This window comes from Aquarana catesbeiana, linkage group LG08 (genome assembly GCF_042186555.1).
Source record: "Aquarana catesbeiana isolate 2022-GZ linkage group LG08, ASM4218655v1, whole genome shotgun sequence".
NCBI lineage: Eukaryota > Metazoa > Chordata > Amphibia > Anura > Ranidae > Aquarana > Aquarana catesbeiana.
The window spans coordinates 235,918,859-235,946,753 of record NC_133331.1 but is presented as its reverse complement, the minus strand read 5'-3'; the positions used below and the strand labels follow the sequence as shown (position 1 = coordinate 235,946,753).

At 46.0% G+C, this 27,895-nt stretch overlaps 1 protein-coding gene across 1 annotated transcript in view; it reads right to left on the bottom strand.

The window, feature by feature from the left end:
- Positions 1 to 8,288, bottom strand: part of ERCC6 (ERCC excision repair 6, chromatin remodeling factor) — a gene marked incomplete in the record, with an annotated part of 251,201 nt that extends 242,913 nt beyond the window's left edge. The window contains 2 exon segments of the mRNA XM_073596959.1: positions 7,642 to 8,001; positions 8,153 to 8,288. Of these exon segments, the coding sequence (XP_073453060.1) occupies positions 7,642 to 8,000 (359 nt within the window).
- Between the last annotated feature and the right edge of the window lie 19,607 nt (positions 8,289 to 27,895).

Sequence of the window (27,895 nt, the reverse complement as noted above, 5' to 3'; positions counted from 1 at the left end):
GGACCTGTAATAGCACCACCGCCAGTAAAACTTTATGGCCTTAATACCAAAAAGTACTGGATCCCGGGGTCCGGCTCTCTAAAAAGAGAAGCATTACAGGCAAGACCTTGTTTCTTCAGATACGAGGTCCGGGTACCATTCAATTCGGCCAAAAAGACACTTTGAATGGATCCGGCCCCATGGATTGCTCCAGTGGAGCTCAGCACAGCACATCTTTACTCGTGACCAACACCTTAGACACTGGCAAAAAAACTGAGGTACTCCCACCAGTGGGAGGGGTTATATAAGAAGTGCACTTTTTAATTTAGGGCGTGCCAGTGTCTATCACCTGAAGGTGGCCTATAAAAACATAGTAACTACTATGGCTCTGTGTCCCATGATGTACGATAAGAAAAGGAACTGTTTAGAGTGTCTTAAAGAGGTGATGTCAGTGTGAGGAAGGATGTCAGTGTGTCAGCTGAGGAAGGGAAAACTATGGAACAATCGTGAACAGTGTTGATGCAGCGGTAAAAGGTATGACGCGTTTTTGCAGCGCCATGGATTATTTTTGCCTGTATTGTGGGTGCTGGTTGTTTACAATGGAGAGCTGGCAGCATGTCAGAAAGTGCCTTGCATAGAAAAAAAAAATATGGTTAGTTTTACCAGTCACAGTGTTTCCAGGAGTGTACTAGGATAGTTACCTCCACCCTCTACAGAAAAAACAGCGCCAAAAGCAATTAAAAGGCCCTCCCACCCACAGTTTTCCAAAAAGTACCACCAACAACATACATGACCTGAAAACCTCATATCAATAACCCCACCCCCAAAAAAAGCCACTGCATAAGGAAACATAAGGAAAAACCTCAGGTGGGAACACTGTCCTGGAAGACTACTGGAAACACTGACACCAGAAAGACTGACCATGGTTTTCTCAACCTGTCTTCCAGGACAGCTACATCAGAGGGTAATCAAGGAATAATCATATCTTAGGGAGGGACAACTGGCTGGAAAGGAGCACCACATGGTAGTGCTTAACAAAGGCTTGGTCGGTAGACCAAACTGACGCTTTGGAAAATTCATCCAAAGAGCCAACTGCTCTGTCTGCCCATGGCACTGCCACTGAACTTGTGGAATGTGTTCAAATCCACCTGGCTACTGAACCCTTGTAAGCCTTGGGGCCCTTTCACGCGGGCAGTCCGACCAGGTCTGCCTGTCAGTTTTTCAGGCGGACCCGATTGGACCCTCTATTCACCCCTATGGAGCGGCGGATGTCAGCGGTGACATGTCCACTGACTTCCGCCGCTATACGACCCAATCCTGTCCTCTAAATCCATACGGATGAAGACCCTATTGTCCATCTGTCTGGAGGATCGGATAGGATAAGATCGGGTGAAAACGCACAGGTGGATCCTTAAAGTGGTTGTAAACCCTTACATATATTCAGTGAAGTGACTAGCCTCAGGTGATACACATAGATCCTACATAAGTTGTACCTGGTCTACCTGCAGTCTTCTGTAGAGCCTTCTAAAACACAGATCAAAGGAATTTTCTAAGCTCTAACAGGCAGGTCTGACATCACACACTGCAGAGCTAGAGTTCCCTGAAATATAGGTGGAGTGAAGGGACACATCCCCCTCTACACGCCGACATAGAAAAACATACATAGCTGAGGCTATGAGTCATCTGTTGTGTACAGGAGGGGCCAGGCTGTCTCCCTGCAGACTGCTGTGTCAGCTTAGGCCACATTCACACTTAAAGTGGAGGGCCACTCTGAAAAAAAAAATTTCACCAAAAATCCTAAAAAAAAAAAAAAAAAAAAAACACATTTTAAACTTACCTGAACCCTTGCTGCTAGGCAGTATTCCTAATCCGCCTGTTCCTATTCCGCGGCGTCTTCTGCTCCTAGCTGAGCAGCCCAGTTGCCTTCTGGGAACTGTGTGTGTTCCCAGAAAACCACGGGGCCATTCACAGATCGCCGCGCTGCTCGCGCGTGCGCAGTAGGAAGCTGGCAGTGAAGCCGCAAGGCTCCACTGTCTGTTTCCCTTACCTAGGATGGCGGTGCCGGGACCCGAGAGCCGAGGGACAGGTCGGCCTCGGGCGGCCGACATCGCGGGCACCCAGGACAGGTAAGTCTACTTATTTAAAGTCAGCAGCTACAGTGTTTGTAGCTGCTGACTTTAAAAAAAATTTTTAGCTGGCCGGAATCCCGCTTTAAGCATTCCGGGAATGCGGGCAGAAATGCTTGCTTTTCCGTAAATGTAAAAAACAGGGCAAAACGTGAATTGCGCTTGGGGTGCCATTAAGGAATAATAGCACCCCAAACGCAGGTAGTAGTCCCGCATTTTGTCGTGCTGCAAAAAGCTGTTTGGCTCATAAATGTGGTCGAATGAGGGCTCGGGTAAGGTATATGGGCTACTTTGGCATGTTTCTTCTGTGTAGGGCAGCCCTTTTAAAGTGGAAGTCCATGCAAAATCTAAAATCCCTGCATCTATACCATCGACACCAGGGATCTAACACTAACCTCTCTATCCCTGTAAGGAAAAAATTTGTATACACACCTTTTGGAAGCCGATCTGACCCGCTCCGACCCCATTTGTGAGCTATGAAAATCTGAAGATACTTTGGAAGGATGCATGGGATTTGGTTTAATAATCTCTATTTTCCAATATGGATAAATAGGGATCTTTACAGGAAAGAACCTGTAAGTCTCCTACCTTTCTAGCCGAAGTTCTGGGCAGTAGAAAGTAACCTTAAGGGCCGGTTCAGAGTATAAACCACTGCCCTTGCGATCTGCAGCATGTATAAGTGCAAAGTTAACGGCACCCCAAATGTAGGTCGTAAACGCAATGCGTTTGCACGCACCGGATGGTACAAAAGTACCATGGAATCCAGTATTTTAGCCCATTCAAAACTAATGGGGCAATATCGGACTGCACAGAACTGCATGTCAATCGCAAAGTATTTCTGTGCAATTTGAATTCAGTAAGGAATTCAAAAAGGAATTTAGGTCAGAGCATTTAAAAGCATGGCAAACCCAGGGAGCCACAGCTAAATCTCTGTCTCGCTACCAAAAATCTTCAGCCAAGCTAACCTCCAACAAAACTGACAAGGCTTCCACTGCTTAGAGAAAATTGAGAACTGTGGGAATAGATTCTAGTTTCCCTGACTTTAATTTCCATGAAAAGAAAGTTTTCCAAACCTTCTCATAAGCCTTTCTAATACAGAACTTAGTTACTCAAGATAGTTTCAATGTCTTTCTCTAAACATCCCTTGTCCCTGAAAATCCTTCTTTCAGCCTGCAGGCTATCAAAAGGAAAGGTGAGGCTCTGGGTGGAGCAGAAGCTCTGGCCAAAATGTCAGAGACCATGAAAAAAGACTGACAGAAACATGAGTCCCAAGAACCAACTCCTTCTTGGTCATCGAGGAGCAATAAGAATGATGGAAACCTTGTAATAGCAAACGTTTTTTTTATAATTACTTTAAAACGTATCCCATTACCAGTTTTAAGGCTAACTTTTTCAAGACTTTCATTGTCTTTATCATTGCTATTAAATAAACTTGTCATTGCCATCAAGGGACCCATTTGACAATATTATCCACCCGTTGTGAGCTGAGCAATATTGTTTTTTGTTGTGGAAACCTCTAAATACATAATCTTCCTATGTCCTGTATCCCACACGACTTCTCTCTCAGAATACCTACGGATTAAAAGTGATATTACCGCTTGCTGACCAGCCGCCACAGTTGTACTGCGGCAGAATGGCACGGGCAGGCGAATAGCCGTTATGTTATGCTGCTCCTTCTGGTGGCCACTAGGGGCCCGCGCGCCCACTGTTCGCCCCGGAGCCAATGCGAGTGCCCGACAGTCTCGATGCCTGCCGGGCTCCCGCGATCGCTCATAACACGGCGAGAACCGGGATCTCTGTGTGATCCCGGTTCTCTGAGGGGAGAAGAGACAGATCGTCTATTCATACAAAGTATGAACAGCGATCGTTCATCTCCCCTAGTCAGTCCCACCCCCCCTTCAGTTAATACACACACTTGGGAACACAATTAACCCCTTGATCGCCCCTAATGTTAACCCCTTCACTGCCAGTGACATTTTTTACAGTAATCAATTAATTTTTAAAGCACTGATCGCTGTATAAATGCCAATGGTCCCAAAAATGTGTAAAAATTGTCCGATGTGTCCGCCATAATGTCAGTCACGATAAAAATCGCAGATCGCCGCCATTACTAGTAAAAAAAATAATAAAAAAAAAAAAAATGCAATAAATCTATCCCCTATTTTGTAGACGCTATAACTTTTGCGCAAACCAATCAATATATGCTTATTGCGATTTTTATTACCAAAAATATGTAGAATACATAATCGGCCTAAACTGAGAAAAAATTGTTTTTAAAAAAAAAAAAAAAAAATGGGGATATTTATTATAGCAAAAAGTATAAAATATTGTGTTTTTTTTCAAAATTGTCGCTTTTTTTGTTCATAGCGCAAAAAAAAAAAAAAAAAAAAAATGCAGAGATGACCAAATACCACCATAAGAAAGCTCTATTTGTGGGGAAAAAAAGGATGTCAATTTTGTTTGGGTACAACGTCGCACGACCGCGCAATTGTCAATTAAAGCGACGCAGTGCCGAATCGCAAAAAATGGCCCGGTCATTCAGCAGCCAAATCTTCCGGGGCTGAAGCGGCTAAAGCTTCCTTTTTTTATTATTTTTATTAAAATAATAAACATGTCATACTCTGCTTTTGTACAGAGCAGTCCTGACCCTCCTCTTCTGGGGCCCCCTGGTCGGAGCTCCTGCCCCCCCCCCGGCGAGTCCCCCATAGAGAGGGCACCTATAGAAAGGGCTATAGGGCCACTCACTCGGGCCCTACCCCCTGCTCCCTCCTCATAGGATTTGACTGTCAGGAGTGTGAGCCAATGGCTCCCACTGCTATTAATCTGCCAAGTGAGGAGGTCCAGAGCCCAGAGAGCCATTGCTCTCATGCAAAGTGCTGGATTAAGATCGGATTTAGGTACGTATATGGGGGGGGGGGAATCCTGTGCAACAGAAGGTGTTTTACCTCAATACATAGAATGCATTTTTTTCTGCACCTGAATGCTGTTTTTTGTTAAATGTTTTAATGTCATCTCTCTTGTTTACATTCTGACACTAACAGCAGGGACGAGTAATGAAGGATGAGTAAGGCCTCATTCACACGAGGCGGACTCTGTTTCCACGGAGCCCGCCTAAGTCTGCCGGCTCAGCGGGAGATCAGTCCGTTGATCTCCGCTGAGCTGGCGGATGACAGGTCCCTCTCTGCTCGCTGAGTGGGGAGGGGGCTTGTCAGGCGCCGCTGCTGCCTATGGAGGGATAGGATGAAAATGGACAGCATGTCGTTTTCGTCAGATCTCACCTGATCCGATAGCGATGGATCTGGACGTAGGGCCATCCGTCTGCTTTTAGCGGATCGGACGGGATCAGATGTCAGCGGACATGTCTCTCCATAGGCTAACATGGAGCGCCCGTTCAGGTCCACCGTCAAAACTGATAGGCGGACCTGAACGGTCCGATCGTGTGAAAGGGGCCTAAGGCTCCTTTCACACAGCTGTTCAGATCAGGTATGCCTGTCACTTTTTCAGGTGGACCTGATCAGACGGTCTATTCACTCCTATGGACCGGCAGGTGTAAACGGACTACCTGTGATCCAATCCGTAAAAAAAAAAAAAAAAAGCACAAACACAAAGAACCCCCCCAAGTTGAGTTGTATTGCACATTTGGGGCTGCAAGCTTGGAAAAGGGTCTGGTATGGATTTTGGCAGGGACCTAATATCATTGTTCTTTTTTAGATTTTTGGAGTGAGGTCTCCCTCCAAAATCCATACCAGACCCAAAGAGCTTGGTATGAATTGAAGGGGGGGGGGGGGGGCTGTATGCTGTGTTTTTATTTTAGCATCAGCTCCTGTTTACATTCTGTAGGTAGGGATAAATAAGGCCTGTTTTATAGGTTCGTTCTGATCAGTTTTTCCAGGCGGACCTGATCGGATGGTCCATTCACCCCTGAGGACTGGACTTTTACACCCACCTACCTCCCGTCTGATCTGATGCACTATAAAAAGAAAAAAAAAAAAAAAAAAACACAACACGGAAGGGGATCTGTTCTCCCCCCATCTAGGCAGATCGGATTGGAGGGCAGTTGGGTGTAAACGGACAGCGGAGTTTGTTTACACTCGGCCACCAATAAAGCAAAGTGGGCTCTGTCCATGTATGCTCTACAGAAACTGAGCAGTCACGGACCTGTCATTCGGCCACTATGCGCTAAACAACAGGGAATCAGCAGACAGATTCCCTGCTGATCAACATGGAGTCTTGGAGTCTGCCCTGTGTGAAAGGGGCCTAAAGGTTTTAAAAAAAAAAAGGTTTTAAAAAAAGGACACCAGTGGGCGGATGTAAAAAACTATGAAAAACTGGTGTAAGCTGTATTGAAAACTGATGTAAACTGAATACTTTTTTTTTTTTTTTTTACTTGACCAAAAGCATATCGCCGATTTGAAAGGGACCTAAAATGTAACTCCAGCATAAAAAAAAACCTGTCACTTTGTTTTCGACAGAGCAGAGAAAGATCAGAATTCATCAGGTTCTTTTTGCTGCCTCTGTCACTATTGAAGAAATTTCTACAAACTTTCTATCAGGGCAAAAAATACACTTAGTATGGTGATGGAGAGTTAAAGGATAACTAAAGGTTCCACACACACAACAAACATGTCATACTTACCTCCTTTGTGCAGTTGGTTTTGCACAGAGTGGTCCCGATCCTCCTCAGCGACGCTCCTGGCTCCTCCTCTTGAGTGCCCTGTTGGAGAGCCACTCTCCCTCGGGGCACTTGTGCAGGCGCACTCCAGTGTCCTGCTGCTGCGTCTATTGACACAGACAGCAGGACTCGGCCCTGCCCCCCGCATCAGTGGATTTGTGAGGGTCTCAACCCCGTTAAACTTCTGAAATTGTTTTCATTGCCATCAATGCCATCCAGTCTTAGTAACAAAATAACCTCCATTTCTAGAGACAACACAGAGACAGAAAGTGAGAGAAAATCTGCATGAACCAACAGGACAAATAGGGTGAATTTCCATAATGGGGGCACAGACAGCAATACAAATCTGACAGGTGTTCTAATCCCTCTCTAGACTTTAATGACTGATTTTTGGGATAATAGTTTTTTTTTTCCCAAGTGAGTTAGAACTTCCTAAATTCTCCACCTGAGTGCGAGTCAATGAGAGCCTAAGACGGCCGCTCCCCGCCCCACCACAGCTAAGCGCTCCAGTGAGCGTGGAGGAGCAGAGAGCAGAGCTGCTGATTGACAGTCAGAAGCTCTCTGCTCAGGGAGATGAGAGAATCGAGCCATCTGCGGTGTTTGGTGGCTTGGTTCTCAGTGCAGAGGTGGTGGGGGACTGATGCTGCATCCACCTAGGTAAGTATAAATGGGGGGGGAGAAAAAAAAAAAAAAAAACACTACTCTTTTAAGCAAAATTATCACTGCTAATCACTCAATTTTTAGCAAAGAAAAAATAAACTGGAAGGAGTTTTTACACTATCCAAAAGAAAAAAAGAAACACATTGGCTATATACATACATTTCAAAAATACGTGTGTCCTTCTTTAATCTGCTTAGGCCTTACCGTAACTCATCCAAAAGATTTTCTTTTTTTTTTTCTGCTTCTGCAATCTGTGCAGCCTGAGCAGCTTCATTAATGGCATCATCCACTTGCTGGAGGACTCCGCGCTCCAATACTTCCTGATCGTACACTGCCAAGCCCAATCCCTGCAATTCCGAAGCCTGATCAGATGCTTCCACAGCCTGGATTTGCTTACGGTTGATGTGTAAAATGCCACCACGTTGTTTATGCGGTGCCACATCTTCAGGACGAGCAGAGGAAGTATGGGCAGAACTAGAAGACGGACCAGGAATAGCTGGGCTGCTCGGTGACAGAGGCTCTGACTGTGGCTGTTCTTTCACAATAGGAATTTCATCGGACATTCTGTGTTAAAACAAAGACACAGGAAAGAGGAGTAAATACAACATATCATACTAATCTAAAATGACAACGTTATGTGGCTCAGCATGCAGTATTGGCTCTAGGATTAGAAGCCCAATTGTTTTCGGTGACCGGACGCCGGGCCATTCGTTACCTCAAGGGATCTTCGAAGCTGCTATCTCATGTACGACCCTACACTATATCCGTGATCTGCACGTCAACACAACGCGAGAATACAGTGTCCAATTAGAATATAGGCTTCCGGAAAGGTAGTTGCTGGAGTCTATAACTTAGTACGAATTGATTCTCCTGGCGTGTCCGCAAACAAGGGCTCCGGAGCCATCTTACGGAAGCCCAACTCCTAGTTGGACACTGTGCTCTCGCGGTGTTTGAGATGAAATAGGCTGTGTATTGTCGGTGTGTAGAGCGTTAGGCCCCTTTTACGCCGGGGTGGTGCGGGCGCCGGTGTTTTGCCGAGAAAGTTCCCCCCGGCGGATAAGGACACCCCCCTGTACTGCGCTTGCACAGTATGAACGACGATTGAGCACCGAAGTTGAACAGCTGATGGTCAGCTCTACACGGCGCCTGCGCACTGAGTCCAGGTTCAAGCCCCACCATCCAAGTGAATATAGAGTTTGAATAAAACTATACCGAGCGAAGCGTGGCGAGCGGCCCTGTTACAGGCGCTGTGCACAACTGTTCAGCTTTGGCTATTTTCGGCGGCTCGTACTGCGCCTGCGCAGTACAGGGGAGTCTTTATCCGCTGGGGGGGAACTTTCTCGGCAGAACACTGGCGGTAAAACGGCGCTATTTTTAGCGGCGGTATTCGCCCGCTTGTGGGGTGGTTTTACCCCCCTACTAGCGGCCGAGAAAGGGTTAAAAGCACCGCAAAGCGCTGCTACTGCAGCGCTATGCTGGCGGTATAGCTACGCTGCCCCATTGATTTCAATGGGCAGGAGCGGTGTATACACTGCTCCAAAGATGCTGCTAGCAGGACTTTTTTTTTTAGACCCCTTTCACACTGGGGCGCTACAGCGCTAAAAATAGCGCCCTGCTTGCAACATTGGCTTATGTCCTCTAAAACTCAGGGTTTCTTTCTCTCCCTGGATGCTGAGAAGGCGTTCGATAGAGTGGCCTGGGATTACATGCAGGAGGTCCTAAAAGGAGTGGGACTTCTGCCTCGCATGTGCTCCCATATTAAAGCTTTATATAGCTCCCCCTCAGCAAGAGTAAAAGTGAATGGCCACCTATCGGACGCCTTCTCGATAAGCAATGGGACACGACAGGGCTGCCCACTATCGCCTCTCATTTTTGTTTTATCATTAGAACCCCTACTAAACAGGCTGAGACTCAATCCAGACATTAAAGGAATCACCATCGCAAATAGAATTTAAAGTGGCAGCATTCGCTGACGATATTCTCCTATCCCTACAATCACCCCACATATCCTTGCCAAACCTACTAAAAGATATAAATCACTTCGGAACTCTCTCGAATCTTAAAATAAATTACTCTAAATCACATGCCTTGAATATTTCTCTTCCCACCCGAGAGGTAACTCACTGCCAAGAATACTTCCCATTCACATGGCAAAATAACGCTATTGCTTACCTAGGCATCCAAATCACCAAGAATATGACCGACCTTTTTAATCACAATTTCCAAACTACCCTATTAAGAATCCAATCAGACTTGAAAGACTGGGCCAACTTAAACGTCTCATGGTTTGGGCGCTCAGCACTCATAAAAATGATCATTCTCCCCCGTCTACTCTACTTAATGCAGACAATTCCAATCCACCTCCCCCCATCTTTTTTCGCATCATACAAAAAAGCGTGCTCAGCTTTTCTATGGAAAAATAGCATTCCACGCATCAAATACACACGCCTTACACATGCCAAAATCAAAGGGGGAATCGGACTGCCGGACCTGTACAATTATTATCTTGCTTGCCAGCTATCTAGGATAGTAGACTGGAAGGTCCATAAACTGGAGAAGGCTTGGGTCTCTCTAGAGAATGCATTTACAAACATTCTTCGCCTTCACACTGGCCCCAGACACTGAAGTCGCATCTGCTCATATACCCCTCCTTAACAGTCTTCAAAAAGACTTTGACCCCCGCCAATCTATCTTCACACCCAGGCCCGTTGACTCCCCTCAGGAACAACCCGGACTTTCCTCCTGGGGAAGCACAATCATTCCTGCAACAAGAATGGCCCCATGAGGAAATGTTAGCTCACCAACTTGTCAATAAAGGACGAATACGAACATATGACAACCTAGTCTCCATATCGACTACTAAATCCTTCCCCTTCTGGACATACAGACAACTGAGACACTTTCTTATGATACAGGATCCCTCCGTCACTTGGAGCAGACAACTTACCCAGTTTGAAGCTCTGTGCTCGCGAAACTCACCCCAAAGACACCTCATCTCCTACATTTACACCATGGTTCAAGAGACCCCCCATCCTGATTAGGGGATAGACGCATCACGCACCTCCTGGGAAAGAGACCTCCAATTGTCACTTACTGACGAAAACTGGGAAGATATATACGAATACGCACATAAGGGTTCCCTAAATGTAGCATTACAGGAAAATAGCTATAAAATTGCTACTAAATGGTACAGAACCCCGGCGAGACTACACAAATTTTCCCCAACAATTCCAAATACCTGCTGGAGATGCAAAACAGAAGTAGGTACTATGCTCCACATCTGGTGGGATTGTGCCCTCCTCCAACCTTTCTGGAGGGAGGTACACTCTTTAATATCACAGATTACCACATACACACTAGATTTTACACCTGCACAGTACCTTTTACACCATACATCTTTGTCCAAACGGACTTATAAATCACTTGCAATGTTTATGGTCAACGCTGCCAGACTCTGCATCCCAGTACACTGGCGTTCAACAACTATCCCTTCAATTAGAGAATGGTTGACAAGAGTATCTAAGATAGAGGAGATGGAGGAGCTGATCCACATCTCCCAAGAGCGACTACAAAAATTCACGAATACCTGGGACTGCTGGACACATTTTAAAACCACTGCAAGCTATGGAGCTCATTTTCCAACTTTACATACAAACAGCTGAACCGACCCAATACACCCCCAATCATTACCCCCCTTTCTTATGGACTGGTCTGGCACTGGATGGGGAGGCGGCCCCCAATCTAATCTAACCTTACCCTCCATATTCCCCTCCCCTTCCCTTTCCCCCTTTTCCCTTTTTTTTTTTCTCTCTCTCCCCTTCTCTTTTCCTCTTTTCCCCCCCCCCCTCTCTCTTCCTTTCTTTTCTTCCTTTTCTTCCGCTTTGTCTCTTTTCTTCATCTCTTTTTATCTTGTAAGGCTACAGTAGACACTCTTTTCCCTTTTTTTTTTTTCTCTCTCTCCCCTTCTCTTTTCCTCTTTTCCTTCCCCCCCTCTCTCTTCCTTTCTTTTCTTCCTTTTCTTCCGCTTTGTCTCTTTTCTTCATCTCTTTTTATCTTGTAAGGCTACAGTAGACACTCTATCACTATTATTCGGGGACCCATTGACAAACCAGTGGTCAAGATAAATGAATAAAACATAGCCATAGTTGGACCTGAAGATACTGGTCTCAATGGCACAACGTATACCATGTAAATCTGTGACCCATATTAGACTGTTATCACACTATGTACTATATTGAAATTTCATATAATCTCTCTTCAAAGATTTTTCTCTAAATTATTCTGGACCCCATGATATCTGTTATACTGTACGTATTGTAAACATTACTTATGTATTTTCAATAAAAAAATTTTGTGGGAAAAAAAAAAAAATAGCGCCCTGAAAGAGCCGCTCCTCACACTCCAGTGTGAAAGTCCCTTTTTACACTGGAGCGGCATCTTTGGAGCGGTGTATACACTGCTCCTGTCCATTGAAATGAATGGGGCAGCACGGCTATACCGCCAGTATAGCGCTGCTGCAGCAGCACTCTTCGGTGGTTTTAACCCTTTCTCAGCCGCTAGCGGGGGGGTAAACCCCCCGCTAGTGGCCGAATACCGATGGTAAAGCGGCGCTAAAAATACCGCCCCAGTGTGAAAGGGCTCCTACCGTCCTGCCAGCGCTCCAGTGTGAAAGGGGTCTTAGTCATGGGACGTAGGAGACTTATACATATTTGGTGAACGCTTTCTGTGCGGCAGGGGAAGGTGCTGTTCTAGGACAGTTATATTTTTTTTTTTTAAGGAAAGCAACATCTGTCAGTATAGATAAGGATTTGACAGGGACTTGCGGTGAGGTCAGTACTCAAGCAGGTGGCTTAACAGCCAAATTACTGAAGTTTGAAGTTACTTCACAGTAAATAGATAAATAATAAATTATTATGTTATAACATATTATTATTAAATATTAGGGCTGGGCGATTTTCTAAAAAAAAATTGTGATTTTTTAAAAAAAACTAAATTTACGATTCAAATTGAGTTTTTTTTTTCTTGGACACCGCGCCGGTCCTGAGGAGCTGCAGGCAGGAGTTTTTAGGCGAGGCCGCGGCTTCGGCCTAGTCCGTTGCGTCCGGCCTCGCGGACTGGGCCGAAGCCGCGGACTCACCTAAAAACTCCTGCCCACAGCTCCTCAGTACCGGCGCGGTGAAAAAAAAAATCCATTTGCTTAAATTTTGAATCGATTTGACCTCTCAACTCGATTCAAGATTTAAATTTATTTTTTCCCCTAATAAATATATGATTTAGCTTGAATTAAACAGTACCTTTTCATCAGAAGTTTTTCATTCTCCCTCTTAACTGTGTGAGAAAAAGATGGGATTGTGGGTAAATCTTATACCCTTAAACCCATGCTTTTTCCTTCTAGTTAGGAGGGCTGGGCTGGAAGGGAGCATGTGTCTTTTAGACACATGCCCCCTTCTTTAACATTGCAGCATTTTTATTGGACAGCTTGGGCCAATGGTACTTTACCATTGGTCCAAGACTCCAAGCTGTCCATTAAGCTCAGGGCCTCTGATAAGAAGTGAGTAGAGGCACTGTGAGTTCATCCTCTCTGGTAATTTTGGGTCCTTTGTTCTGAGCTTCGACTCCAAGAACAACCTCAGACTCACTGACACCTGTCACTGAATGTAAAACACTCTAGGCACTTATAAAGATACTAATAGAAAATACCTATTTTCCTGTCTTTATTTGAAACCAAACAATGCTTAGCTTTGTAACTTTTCAAACACTGAGATTTAACTATTTGAACCTCTATGAAGCGCCACCCCCGAAAGAGCTGCTTAGTAATTTTAGGTTCTCTGTTCTGCGTCTCAACTCCAAGAACAACCTCAGCCCCCCTGGTACACTTGGTTGAATAAAACCACTACAAACACAATTAACACAAGTGAGAAATACCTTTCACCTGATGTTTGGTATTGCCAATAAATAAGCACACACCTGATTTGTAGTAAATACGTTTACCACTTGCCAACCAGGCACTTAAAATGGCCCAAGCCATTTTTCAGTGCTGTCACACTTTGAATGACAATTGTGCAGTTGTGCTACACTGTACCCAAACAAATTTTTTAAAATTCTCTTCACACAAATAAAGCTTTCTTTTTGTGGTATTTAATCACTGCTGGGTTTTTTATTTTTTACAAAAAAGACCAAAAATTTTGGAAAAAAAAAGTTTTTTACTTTTTTTCTGTCAGTAAATTTTGTAACGAAGTAATTTTTTGCCTTCGCTGATGTGCGCTGATGAGGTAGCATTGATGGGCACTGATAGGCTGAACTGGTGGGCATTGATGAGGTGGCACTTATGGGCACTGATGACGCATTAATATGCCACACTTATGGGCACTGTTAGGTGGCACTGATAGGCGGCACTGGTGGGCACTGATAGGCGGGACTGGTTGACACTGATGGGCGGCATGGAAAGGCGGTACTGATGGGCATTGATGGGTGGCACTGAAGGGGCATTACTGATGGGCATTGATTGACAGCAGTGATGGGCAGCACTGATTGCCAGCACTGACTGACATAGCTAATGGGCACTGATTGGTGGCACTTGTGGGCACTGATTGCTGCCACTGGTGGGCACTGGTTGCTGGCAATGGTGGGCACTGATTTGTGACACTATTTTGCAATATTGTAATCAGGGCACTGATAATCAGTGCCCTGATTACATTCCTAGATGTCCCCCTGCGAGGAGATGCCGCTGATCGGCTCTCTTCGCCACACACTCTGTGTGAGGCGAGGAGTGCCGATTACCGGCACTTCCTTGTTTACACGTGACTGGATGTGATTGGACACAGCCGATCACATGGTTGAAGAGCCGCGGACGTAATGAAAGTATAAAACAAATATTTATTGAAAAAGCTAAAATGTCACCTCTATCAGAGTAGAGGGCATCACTTAGCATTAAAAATACAAATAACAATAAACATGTACAAAGTAATATAATACAGTGAATCTAAATAGATATTCTATTATGCGTTTTGCCATGCGTTCTGAAGCGTTTTGACCAGTGTGGTCTTCTTCAGGGCCTTTTAACCCTTGGATAGCACAATGAAGGATTCTCTAAAGTAAACACACACAATAAGTATGCTACATTACCAAATGTACATGTACTAACATCTAGAGCAGGGGTCTCAAATTACCTGAGGGCCACAAGACAAGTTTTCATATCCCATGGGGGCAAACTTTCAAACTTCAAAAACAGCACTGGTGTCAGGGGGACGTATTATTAACCCCCAGCACTGTTGTCAGCGGACACACTATTAACCCCCAGCACTGGTGTCAGCGAAAGCACTATTAACCCCCAGCACTGGTGTCAGAGGATGCACTATTAACCCCCAGTACTGGCATCAGCAGACGCACTATTAACCCCCAGCACTGGTGTCAGCGGACGCATTATTAACCCCCAGCACTGGTGTCAGCGGATGCACTAATAACCCCCAGTACTGGTGTCAGCAGATGCACTATTAACCCCCAGCACTGGTGTCAGCGGACGCACTATTAACCCTCAGCATTGGTGTCAGCGGACGCACTATTAACCCCCAGCATTGGCATCAGCGGACACACTATTAACCCCCAGCACTGGTGTCAGCGAACGCACTATTAACCCCCAACATTGGTGTCAGCAGATGCACCATTAACCCCCAGCACTACCCCCTACACTCCGCAAACTCCCCCCCACACGTCACAAATACCCCCCAGCACCCCGAGAATGCCATGATCTCCCTCCCTGAGGTGGCAGCAGGGGAGCACAGCTCTTAATGATCATCAGAGCCTAGGTGGGCCGGGCGATGGGCGGATTTTCCCTCCGCTCTGTTCTCTCTGCTCTCCTGTGCTGTGTCTGTTTCTTTTGCTGTGCGCACTGGGCTGCAGCAGCATGCAGGGAAGAGGACACAGGAGAGAGAGAAAGCTCCCAGCCGCTGCACGGTGCACCCCACGCACCCGCCCAGGATCGGCCCTGCCTGCGAGGCATTTGTAACTGGTCCTCGGGCCAGTACTTTGAGAGCCCTGATCTAGAGGAAACGGCATATACCATAACAAGAGTGCATGTAGACTTACATAGCTGATAAACTGTACACACTGCAAATTGATTGGTGAAGAAAAACAGCCCATGTTTGTCAGACACAAGGGATAACAGCCAGAAAGTAAAAGCAGTATACCTGACAACAAATGTATAAAACCTTATGTAAGAAATGTATGTATAACTGTAAGAAAAAAATCCTGTCAGCATGCGAAAAAACAAATGGTCATACCTTCATGGAAACATGGGGTGGTAATAACGTGACTCAGCAAACGGTAGTAGAGGGTCAATTTTTTTTTTTTTTTTATCGCATGCTGACATGATTTTTTTCTTACATTTATATATACATTTCTTACATACTTTTTATACATTTGTTGTCAGGTATACTGCATGTACTTTCTGGCTGTTATCCCTTGTGTCTCGGAAACATGGGCTGCTAGTGTTTTTCTTCCATCTTGCAATCTTCCTATGCTCCAACTCCACTCTGGATGATCTCTGGAATCACCAATCAATTTGCAGTATGTACAGTGTATCAGCTATGTAAGTCTACATGCACTCTTGTTATGGTATATGCTGTTCCCTCTAGATGTTTGTACATGTATATTTGGTTATGTAGTATACTTATTGTTTGTGTTTACTTTAGAGAATCCTTCATTGTGCTATCTGAGGGCAACACCCTGAAGAAGACCACACTGGTCGAAACGCGTCTGAGCCACTTGGCAAAACACATAATAGAATATCTATTTGGATTCACTGTATTGTATTACTTTGTATATGTTTAAAGTGGAAGTCCATCCTAACACTTAAATTCTCCCCTGCAAACATTAATGTGAGCTAAGTTCAGCCTTATGTCTCAAAATGGAAAAAATCCCAGTTTTCTACCTTTCTTTCTACTTTTTTATTTTGCAGTATCCAGTGCCATCACATGACTTCAATTCTACTTCCTTCTGAGCCTAAAATCAGCCAATGTGTGTGGTTACTGAAAGCTAGTGACATCACTTCCAGGGAGGAGCACTGTTCCTGTGTAGCTAGTTGGCGTATACAGGATGGGAGGAGCTGATCATAGGTTCGTGCCCAGTGTTCTCTCATTGTACATCATAATTCATGAGAAAATTAGGAAATAAAAAGCCCCATGCACACAGGGGGGAATGGAAGGAGCGGTGTACATATACAGTATAGCTGTGCACAGAAGAAGGGACTGTCAGTGTAGCTGGAAGTGCTCTGGGGTCTACAATGATCACAGTACAGGCAACCACACTAAGGCTCTGTTTCCACTACTGCGTCTTGTCATGCAACTTTGGACACACAAAGTTGCATGACAAGTTACAGCCCATTGATTTCAATGGCACCCTTTCCCATCTATGCGACTTTGAAAATCAGTGACTTTGAAAAGGCACCTGCAATGCTTTGATGTGACTTTTGATGCAACTTTGATCCAGAGAGTGTAAAGTTGGATCAAAGCTGCACTCAAAGTCGCACTCTAAATCGTGCAACTTTGGGGTCGCAATAGTGGAAACATGACTTGTCATGTGACTAATTTTCCAAAGTCGCATGATAAGTCACAGCACATTGACTTGGTATTGGTAACGGTTCCCATTTATGCGACTTTGAAAAGGTACCCGCAATGCTTTGATACGACTTTGATCCAGAGAGTGTAAAGTTGGATCAAAGCTGCACTCAAAGTCATACTCCAAAGTCGCACTCTAGCCTTAGGCTATGTTTCCTCTAATGTGACTCCAAGGCTGTGCGATTTAGAGTGTGACTTTGAGTGCAGCTTTGATCCAACTTTACACTCTAGATCAAAGTCACATCAAAAGTTGCATCACAGTAGTGCAGGCACCTTTTTCAAAGTCGCTGATTTTCAAAGGCGCATAGATGTAAATGTTTGCCATTGAAATCAATGGGCTGTGACATGTGATGCGACTTAATGTGTCCAAAGTCGCATGACAACTCACACTGGTGGAAATGGAGCCTTGAACTCATTACTCACATGTAGTTCCCTCAGCTGGGTGTGTGCCACACCATGCTCACAGTGCCATGCAGAAACTACGTGGTTGTACACTGTAGAAAATCTGCAGCATGTTGCATTGTAATCTATCTTACAGTTTCTAACAAACAGAACAGACTTATGTCGCGTACACACGATTGGAATTTTCTTTGGAAAAGCCTTGGATGGTTTTTCTGACGAAATTCCGCTCAAGCTTGTCTTGCATACAGTACCTGACCGCGAGATTGTGTTTCCAGCGCGATACCATCGCGCTGGTTCTTGGCGACACGGTACTGTGCATGTCACGCTGGCTCACTCATCGGGAAAGGAAAACTTTGTTTTCCTTTCCCGATGAGTGACAGGCAGTGCTCACAGCTGTCTGGTATGAATCCTGAGGGGGAACGCCGCGCCAAATTTTAAATGAAAAAAACGGCGTAGGTTCCCCCCCCCCCGGGGCATACCATGCCCTTTGGCCTGGTATGGATTGTAAGGGGAACCGCCTACGCCAAAAAATCGGCGTGGGGGTCCCCCCAAAATCCATACCAGACCCTTATCCAAGCACGCAGCCCGGCTGGCCAGGAAAGGAGGTGGGGACGAGCGAGCGCCCTCCCTCCTGAGCCATACCAGGCCGCATGCCCTCAACATGGGGGGGTGGGTGCCTTGGGGAAAGGGGGGGCGCCCTACGGGCCCCCCCACCCCAAAGCACCTTGTCCCCATGTTGATGAGGACAAGGGCCTCTTCCCGATAACCCTGGCCATTGGTTGTCGGGGTCTGCGGGCGGGGGGCTTATCGAAATCTGGGAGCCCCCTTTAATAAGGGGGCCCCAGATCCCAGCCCCCCACCCTGTGTGAATGTGTATGGGGTACATGGTACCCCTACCCATTCACCTAGGGAAAAGTGTCAATAAAAAAAAACAGCACACAGGTTTTAAGAGTAATTTATTAGGCAGCTCCGGGGTCTTTTTCCGACTTCGCAGGGGGGGTTTCTTTCGACTTCTCCCGGTGTTCCGCCTCTTCTCCCGGGCCCCTCCGCTATCTTCTTCCAGCTCTTTTGCCAGCGAGGGGCCCGGTCTGCTGCCGCTGTCTTGCCGCCTTTGTCTCGCCGCCGCTGTCTCGTCGCTTCTTCTCTTCTTCCGATATTGACATGACGCTCTCTCCGGCTGGAATGCTGTGTGCGAGCTGCGGAGCCATTTATATAGGCGTTGACCCCGCCCCCTTGTGACGTCACGGTCCCAGCATGCGCAGGGACTCTGGCGTCATAAGGGGGCGTGACCCCAGAGTCCCTGCGCATGCTGGGACCGTGACGTCACAAGGGGGCGGGGTCACCGCCTATATAAATGGCTCCGCAGCTCGCACAAAGCATTCCAGCCGGAGAGAGCGTTGTGTCAACATCGGAAGAAGAGAAGAAGCGACGAGACAGCGGCGGCAAGACAGCGGCAGCAGACTGGGCCCCTCGCTGGCAAAAGAGCTGGAAGAAGATAGCGGAGGGGCCCAGGAGAAGAGGCGGAACACCGGGAGAAGTCGGAAGAAACACCCCCCCCCCGAAGTCGGAAGAAGACCCCGGAGCTGCCTAATAAATTACTCTTAAAACCTGTGTGCTGTGTTTTTTTTTATTGACACTTTTCCCTAGGTGAATGGGTAGGGGTACCCCCTACTCATTCACACAGGGTGGGGGGCCGGGATCTGGGGGCCCCCTTATTAAAGGGGGCTCCCGGATTTCGATAAGCCCCCCCGCCCACAGACCCCGACAACCAACGGCCAGGGTTGTCGGGAAGAGGCCCTTGTCCTCATCAACATGGGGACAAGGTGCTTTGGGGTGGGTGGGCCCGCAGGGCACCCCCCCTTAACCCAAGGCACCCACCCCCCCATGTTGAGGGCATGCGGCCTGGTACGGCTCAGGGGGGGGGGGGCGCTCGCTCGTCCCCACCCCCTTTCCTGGCCGGCCGGGCTGTGTGCTCGGATAAGGGTCTGGTATGGATTTTGGGGGGATCCCCACACCGATTTTTTGGTGTAGGGGGTTCCCCTTACAATCCATACCAGACCTAAGGGCCTGCTATGCCCCGGGGGGGGGGGGGAACCCACGCCGATTTTTTCATTTAAAATTTGGCGCAGCGTTCCCCCTCAGGATTCATACCAGACAGCTGTCAGCACTGCTTGTCACTCATCGGGAAAGGAAAACAAAGTTTTCCTTTCCCGATGAGTGAGCCATCTCGGCGCTGGCTCCCGCGACGGGGCTTGCAGGTGTCAAATCTCGCCGATAAATGCGGCGAGATTGACACAATATCGCGGTCACCTACTGTACACACGGTCACACCAAATTCCGACCATCAAGAACGCGGTGACGTACAACACGTACGACGGGACTATAAGACGGAAGTTCAATACCCAGTGCGCCACCCTTTGGGCTCCTGCTAATCTCGTGTTTATCTCGTGTTAGTAGAAGTTTGGTGAGAGACGATTCACGCTTTTCAGCCTTATGCTTTTCAGTCTGTTACTGCTCTTCAGTTTGTGCTTGTGGGTTCATATCTGTTCTTCAGTGCGTGTAGTCAGTTCACATTTGTTTGTCAGTGCATATTATTATTATTATTATTATTATAGTACGTATTTGATTTTCAGTGCGTTCTTGTGCGCTTGTCTCTGATTTTCAGCTCGCTCTTCACAGGCCTTTCTGTTCTTCAGTGCGTTCTGTTAGTTTGTTCTGACCAGCCGACAATTTTGAAGCCATGTTACAGGTACGTGCTCGTCGTAGAGTTCATGCTATGCAGGGGCTTGTTGTTGGGGTTCTTGCTTTGACCCAAGCCCAGTCCATGAACAGGGTGGGGAGGAGTTCATGGACCAAGAATTGGTTGCTCCAGCGAGACCAATTCTCTCATATGCCTTTCCTGCGTAAGATCCAGGAGAATAACCCTGATGATTTCAGAAATTTCCTCCGGATGACGGTCCAGTGTCCGCGACAGTGCACCCCCCCCCCATCCCATAGTCCAGCAGACCCAACTAGATCCACCACGGGTCAGCTTGGGTCTTTCCGGGAGAGTCTTGTAGTTCAGTTTGCCGGGAAAGTCCATCAGCGTTCCCATTCTGCTTTCCTGGCCGTTACTGGATGGTAAAATTGTAAGGCTGCAAGGCCAAGTTCCATCGTAACAAATGTCAATTATCCCCGGAGACCCGATTAAGCCAGATTAATGGATTGTGGTCGGTGAGCATCGTAAAAGATCGTGCGTAGATATACGGTTGGAATTTCTTGAGAGCCCACAGCAGCGCCAAACACTCCTTCTCTACGGCTGCATAACCAACTTTCCTGGGTAGCAGCTTCCGACTGATGTAGGCCACTGAGTGCTCACTGCCATCAGGTCCTACTTGGCTTAGTACTGCCCCCAGCCTGAATGTAGTGGCATCTGTGTGGACACAAAAACGTTTGGTTGAGTCAGGGGCAGCTAGAACAGGAGCTGAAGTTTGTGCATTCTTTAATCGTTGAAAGGCAGCTTCACACTCGGGGGACCACAGTACCTGTCGGGGAAGGTGCTTCTTAGTCAGGTCTCTCAGGGGCTTAGCGATGGAACTATATTGCGGGACAAACTTCCTATAGTACCCAGCTGTGCCGAGGAATGCCAGGACCTGGCTTTTAGTACGGGGGGTTGGCTACTTGGCAACTTCCTCAATCTTAGCAGGCTCGGGTCGTTGTTGTCCACTGCCTACCCGATGTCCAAGGTACTGTACCTCGGACATCCCTATGCTGCATTTCTCTGGCTTAAGGGTTAGTCCTGCAGCCTTGATGTGGTCTAACACGACACCCAGGTGAGCCAGATGGTCCTCCCAGGTATCACTGTAGATTGCAATGTCGTCCAGATATGCACAAGCATAGTCCTGGAGACCATCGAGGAGTTGGTCTACCATCCTTTGGAAAGTTGCCAGTGCATTCTTCATCCCAAATGGCATTACTTTAGACTGGTATAGGCCAAATGGGGTAATGAACGCCGATTTCGGAATAGATTCCGCATCCAGAGAAATTTGCCAGTACCCTTTGCATAGGTCGAGGGTTGTCAGGAATTTTCCCCGAGCAAAGCGATCTAACAGATCATCCACCCGGGGCATAGGGTAAGCGTCAGTGGTGGTGCACTCATTTAGTCTGCGGTAGTCTACACAGAAGCGAGTCGTGCCATTCTGCTTCAGTACAAGAACCACCGGGGAAGCCCAGGGGCTGCTGGATGGCTCAATGACTCCCGACTCAAGCATCTCCTTAATCTCCTGACGCATCCCCTCGCTCACTGCGTCTGGTATCCGGTAAGCCGCTTGTCTTATTGGCAGTTGTCCCGGGGTCTCCACTCGGTGCACTGCCATAGTAGTGTACCCAGAGACTGTGGAAAACATTTCCCTGTACAGTCCGCCTTGAATCCACATATTGGTCAGCTAGGGTGGCAGCTTCATCTACTGTGACTGGCCACCGATCCTTTACCCAGTCTCTAACTTCAAGTGGGGTATGATCGTAGAATTGTTCTAGGAGGATTAACTGGAGTGCATCTGCCATGGTAACAGCTTGGCGCCCGGTTATCCAACTCTCCGCTGCTCGGGTCATTTGATGAGCCCATTCTGTGTAAGGCTCTCTCTCCTTTCGGCGGAGGTTGTGAAACCTCAAACGGTGTGCCTCTGGAGTAACGCCGAAGCGATCCAATAGTCTTTCTTTTACCCGGTCATAGTCATGGCTGATCTCGTCTGGGACATTATTGTACGCCTCTGCAGCCCTTCCTGTGAGTCGGCTGACCAGAAGCGTGACCCAATCTGCTTTATTGGCACCTTGGAGACCGCATTGCCGCTCAAACATTTGCAGGTAAACATCCATCTCATCTTCCCCGTCTTGAAACATTCGGAAGGCGGCATAGGGTAGCTTTTTGAGGCCGCTGGAGCTTCCCGGTTGAACATAACTGATGCTCCTTGGTCCCGCTGGAGTTCAACCATTCGCAGCTGGGACACCTCTCATAACACTTGACTGATAACCTCCTCCGGGAGGTGAGTACCATACAAGGCCAGTCACCACTGGATGTCATGCTGGAACCATGTCGCCTCTGAGGTATCTGCTGGTGGGTTGCTGGCCTGGTTGATCTCCATTAGTTCGGTGATGAGAGTCGCTTTGGATTTGTTGCTGGAGACTTTTCCACAGGCTTCCAAGAGATCCTTCAAGGTGCTGCGCTTGAGTCTGGCGTAGTGATGTTCCATCTGCTGTTAGGAGCAGGGGGTGGTTTGGGAGTGCCTAGGCAAGAGGAAGCATCCCACAGCTAGCCATCAATTGTGACGAATCCTATCCCACACTCGCTGAGTGCTTCCGTCAGTAATACCGCTTCCTCCAGTCTGACCATCAGAGAGCTTTATTATTATTGCTGTATTGAATGCAAGTCTAGCCGAAAATAGCTTGTAGAATCTTGAATGATTTATTGGACAGAATACAGCCTTTTAATACACTTTTAACACAAGGGGTTAGATAATGAGGTAGGGCTACTCCCCCCTCCCCTCTAGCAACAACTTAAAAGACAATTATATAATTAACATGTTAATTAACACAGCACTTAAGACAGCCTAGGTGACCAGACAGTGCATCTCCGCAGGTCAATGTGAACAGCTCTTTCAAGGATCATGTATTGTTCAGAATTAACAACCAAGAATAGACTTTGGGCAAGTCCAAGAAAACAGTCACTCAAAAATGTAACAAAAAAAAGATTAATATAGCCAAACCACGAGCTCGAAGTGAGCAGAGCGGAGGGGAGAACAGCTGAGGCCTACCCCCCCACAAAAGGAGAAATGATGGAGATGTTCCTGAGGTTGGAAAACTCAATAAAAACAGATATAAACATGCTGAGAGGGGACCTGGGGAATTTACTGGAAAGAGTAGAAAAGACAGAAAAAAAGAGCAGAAAATCAAAGACAAGAGCTTGGTAACCTCAAACAGCAAAATAAAATAACACAACAAAACCAGAAAAAAATCCTATACAGATTAGAGGACCAGGAGAATAGGAGCAGAAGACAGAACATCAGGATTCCCTCAGCCCCGGACAAAAAGGGAGAGGACCTGAGGAAAATGATTAATACATCATTAGGCCCCCTCGTAGATAAAGGAGTAGAAGAATCTCTAAGAATAGAGAGAGTACACTGAGTGGGATATTTCCAGAACTCAGAACCAGAGAGGCCACGGGACATAGTAGTTAGATTCAGATTCTACGAAGATATACTGGAAATCTGGAAGAAACTAAGAGGAAAACCACCTTTACTCTATGAGGGAGCTGAGCTACAGGTGTACTCCGATTTGGTCCAAGAAACTTTGGCAAGACGGTGACTACTTAAACCACTACTAGAGATGATGAGATCTCAAAACCTTAGATATAGCTGGGGGTTCCCAGCCTGCTTGATCGGCTACAGGGGAGGGAGATCGGTCAGACTGCGTTTCCCCGAAGAATTAGAGGAATTTTGTAATAAACTTGACTTACAGGTGCCAGATTTACCAGGCTGGACTAAGGAAGATTAGTGATTTCCCTAGGATAAGGATAACATTTATGGGTGATGGAAATAAAGTAATATTTGATTTGAGGGGGGTGGAGGGGGGGGATGTGTATAGAAGGATGATGAGGGTTGATCTGGATTGTGTTCTTGTCGACCGGCCGGCCCACGCCATCCGCAATAACCATTCTGAGGAGGGGGTGGAGGGGCACACTTGGAACCCCACCTTAGGACAAAGAGATTGGAAGAGGGCTTTGACTTTCAGAGCCTCCAACGATCTAGGGGCCCATATGGGGCCAGGTCGGGGGGGGGGGGAGTGGTGGGGCGGTTGGAGGGAGGGGGGATATAGTGTGCAAAGTATATAAAAGAAGAATAACCCGATGCAGGCTAGAGGAGCAAAGAAGGCAGAAACAAACAGGAGGAAAATGACAACACTTACATTTTTGACATATAACGTGAGGGGATTAAACTCACCTTCCAAAAGACACAAAATTTTAAAAGAATTAAAGGGATACGGGGCAGAAGTGGTGTTTCTGCAGGAGACTCACTTGTCACATGAATCAAATATTAAATTATGGTCCAGGGAGTTCCCGAATTGGTACTATGGGGATACAATCTCAAAGGGAGTGGCGATAGGGTTTGCGAAGAATGTACAATTTAAACTTGAGGGTAGGTGGCAGGATCCAGAGGGGAGATTTCTCTTTTTGAAAGGAACACTTGGGGAATTAGAATGTACCTTGGCAAACATATATGCCCCTAATAAGAACCCGACAAAATTCCTGACAGGTACTTTGGAGAAACTAATGGATTTCAGGAGCGGGGGTCTGGTTGTGATGGGAGACTTGAATGTTTGTTTGGAACCAGAGGTAGACAGTACGTCTGGGGCACAGGGGACGAACAACACCCAATTAAGAAAGATAAGACAGAAGATATACAGGAGTCAACTGGTGGATATTTGGAGGATTATGAATGCCAAAGTCCGAGACTACACGTTTTACTCCCCTGTGCACCAGACGTACTCTAGGATTGACTACATATTGGTGGACCATGGATTCCTGGATAGGATAGTAGAGTCAAAGATAGAAATAACCACACTGTCAGACCATGCCCCAATAGGGATGGAAATGCGAGTATCTAAAAACGCGAGACAGCTCTCCTTGTGAAGATTAAATGAAGATCTTTTACAGGACGAAGAAATCTCAAAGAGAATAGAGATAGAACTAAAATACTATTTTCTAACAAATGAAACAGAAGAGATCTCGGGGTCGGTGGTGTGGGAGGCCCATAAGGCCTATATAAGGGGGATTCTAATACAAAAGGGAGCAAGGAAAAAAAAAAAGAAAGGAGAGAAAAAATGGGAAATCTCATGAAAGAAATATTCAACATAGAACAAGAACACAAAAAACATAGAGGCCTCCACCAAGCGACGTACCATAAGTTGGTAAATAAGCGAGACGAATTAAAAGGTTTCATGGAACAAGACACAAGGGAAAAATTTTACAGAATAGCTAAAGAAAGATACCAGTGGGGGAATAAGTCTGGCAAACATCTTGCTAGAATGCTCCGAAGGAAAAAATCCTTAAATTACATAGGAAAAATTCAAACTAAGCAGGGAGAGATGGTCTACGAGACAAAAGAAATAGGTGAAACATTTAAAAACTACTATAAAGACCTGTACTCAGTGGAACAGAATGGGGGTCAGACAGGGGAGAAAAGTAGAAAGATAAGTGAATTTTTAAAGAACGCCAGGTTACCAAAGATCACTGAGAGTTCCAGAGATTCCCTCGAGAAACCAATAACGGAGGAGGAGATAAACAAAGCCATAGCAGATACAGAACAGGGGAAAAGCCCAGGCCCTGACGGACTTACATCATATTACTACAAAAAATACAAGGATATACTGACGCCTAAGCTCTGTCAGTATATGAACGGGCTGACAACGGACTTTGAATTGAGTAGAGAGGCGTTATTTGCTACAATCACTGTTATTCCAAAGGAGGGAAAGGACAAGACCTTGTGCTCCAGTTATAGACCAATATCATTAAATGCAGACACCAAAGTATAAGCGAAGGTACTAGACAAACGGATGAAAGGGTTAATGAATACATTAGTACACCCGGACCAAGTGGGCTTCACTGCAAGAAGGGAAGGGAGAGACAACGGGGTGAGAACCCTACTTTTGCTTCAGAAGATAAAGGAGGAGGGGCCCCCAGGTCTACTTCTGTCGAGTTATGCCGAAAAGGCATTCGACAGAGTGGACTGGGGGTTCATGTTTCAAACACTAGATATAATGGGAATGGGTCCAAGGATGACACGGTGGATTAAAACGCTGTATAGACATCCAAGGGCAGCTATTAAGATCAATGGATCCCTTTCAGCCCCCTTCGACATGAAAAACAGGACAAGACAGGGCTGCCCCTTATCCCCTTTGCTCTTCGTTTTATCCCTAGAACCACTCCTCGCAACAATCTGAAACAATCCAGATATTAACAGGTTTAAGGTCGGAGAGGAAGAGCACAAACTGGCCGCATTTGCGGATGATGTGCTCTTTTATATAAGTAACCCCAGGATTACAATGCCAAATCTGATTAAAACTCTTAAACAATATGGTGAAATAGCAAACTTCAAAATTAATATGGGGAAATCCGAAATCTTAAACATAAATCTAAGTAAGCTAGAAGAGGAGAAGTTGAAAAAGGAATTTCAATTTGTATGGAAGAAAGAGATAAAGTACCTGGGAATAAGATTAGCAAACTCCCTGAAGAAGATATACAAAATAAACTATATACCCCTACTAGATGAAATAAAAAGTGAGGGGAAAAAGCTTCTGAATAGACCATTATCATGGATGGGGCGTATTAATGCCGTAAAAATGATTCTTCTCCCAAAAATTACATACAAACTCCAAATGTTACCAGTAAGACTACCACAGTTCTATGTTAGAAAGCTAAAATCAATAATAACAAATATCATATGGAAAAAACAAAAAGTCGAGAGTTTCTTTAAAGATATTAAAACAGAAAAAAAAAAAGAGGAGGATTGGCGGTTCCTGACATTCAAAAATACTATAACGCAATAATCCTATCAAGAGCGATAGAATGGGCAAGGCATAACAAAGAAAAAAGATGGGTAAATATAGAAAAATTTTACAGTAAGGCACATTTGGGATCCATTCTCTGGAAACCCCCCCCCCCCCACTACAGAACGATAGACGAAAATACACACTTATTGACACGGGTGGTTTTAAAGATTTGGGACACAAAGTATAAGCACTTTAACAAGATATATACCGTAATTCACCTTTAATAGCATTAAAAGAAAATTAGTACTTTGCACCAGGAAAAATAAGTATAGGAATTGGATAAAAAAAGATAAGGTTCAACTTAGAGATATAATAAAAAAAGGAAAAATAGTTGCACTTCAAGAGCTAAAACAAAACACAGAAGTTTGGGTGATTGATGCATGGATGTACGCGCAATTAGAACACTTCGTGAAGAAACTACCTCAGCCAATAAGATCAGGAGACGAGCTGACTGTATTGGAAAGGCTGGGTATTCAAGATAATACAAAAAATACCATATCAAAGATCTATAAAATGCTGCTAACAGAGAATGAAGTAGAGGTACCCCCATTCATCAAAAAATGGCAAAGGGAATTGGGGACACAGAAAGACACAAGCACTATTAGGAAAATCCTGGACCTAGCCCATAGTTCAGCAGTTGACATAAAAACAGGCGAGATGAATTATAAATGTTTAACCCCCCTGGCGGTATTCCCGAGTCTGGCTCGGGGTGGATTTTACATACCAAAAGCGGTATCCCCGAGCCAGACTCGGGCTTGCATCGCAGGATCCAGGAAGAGATTACTTACCTTGTCCCCTGGTTCCTGCGATGTCTCCCCGCTGTGATCGGCGAGCCGCTGTGTCTCGCTCGATTCACAGTG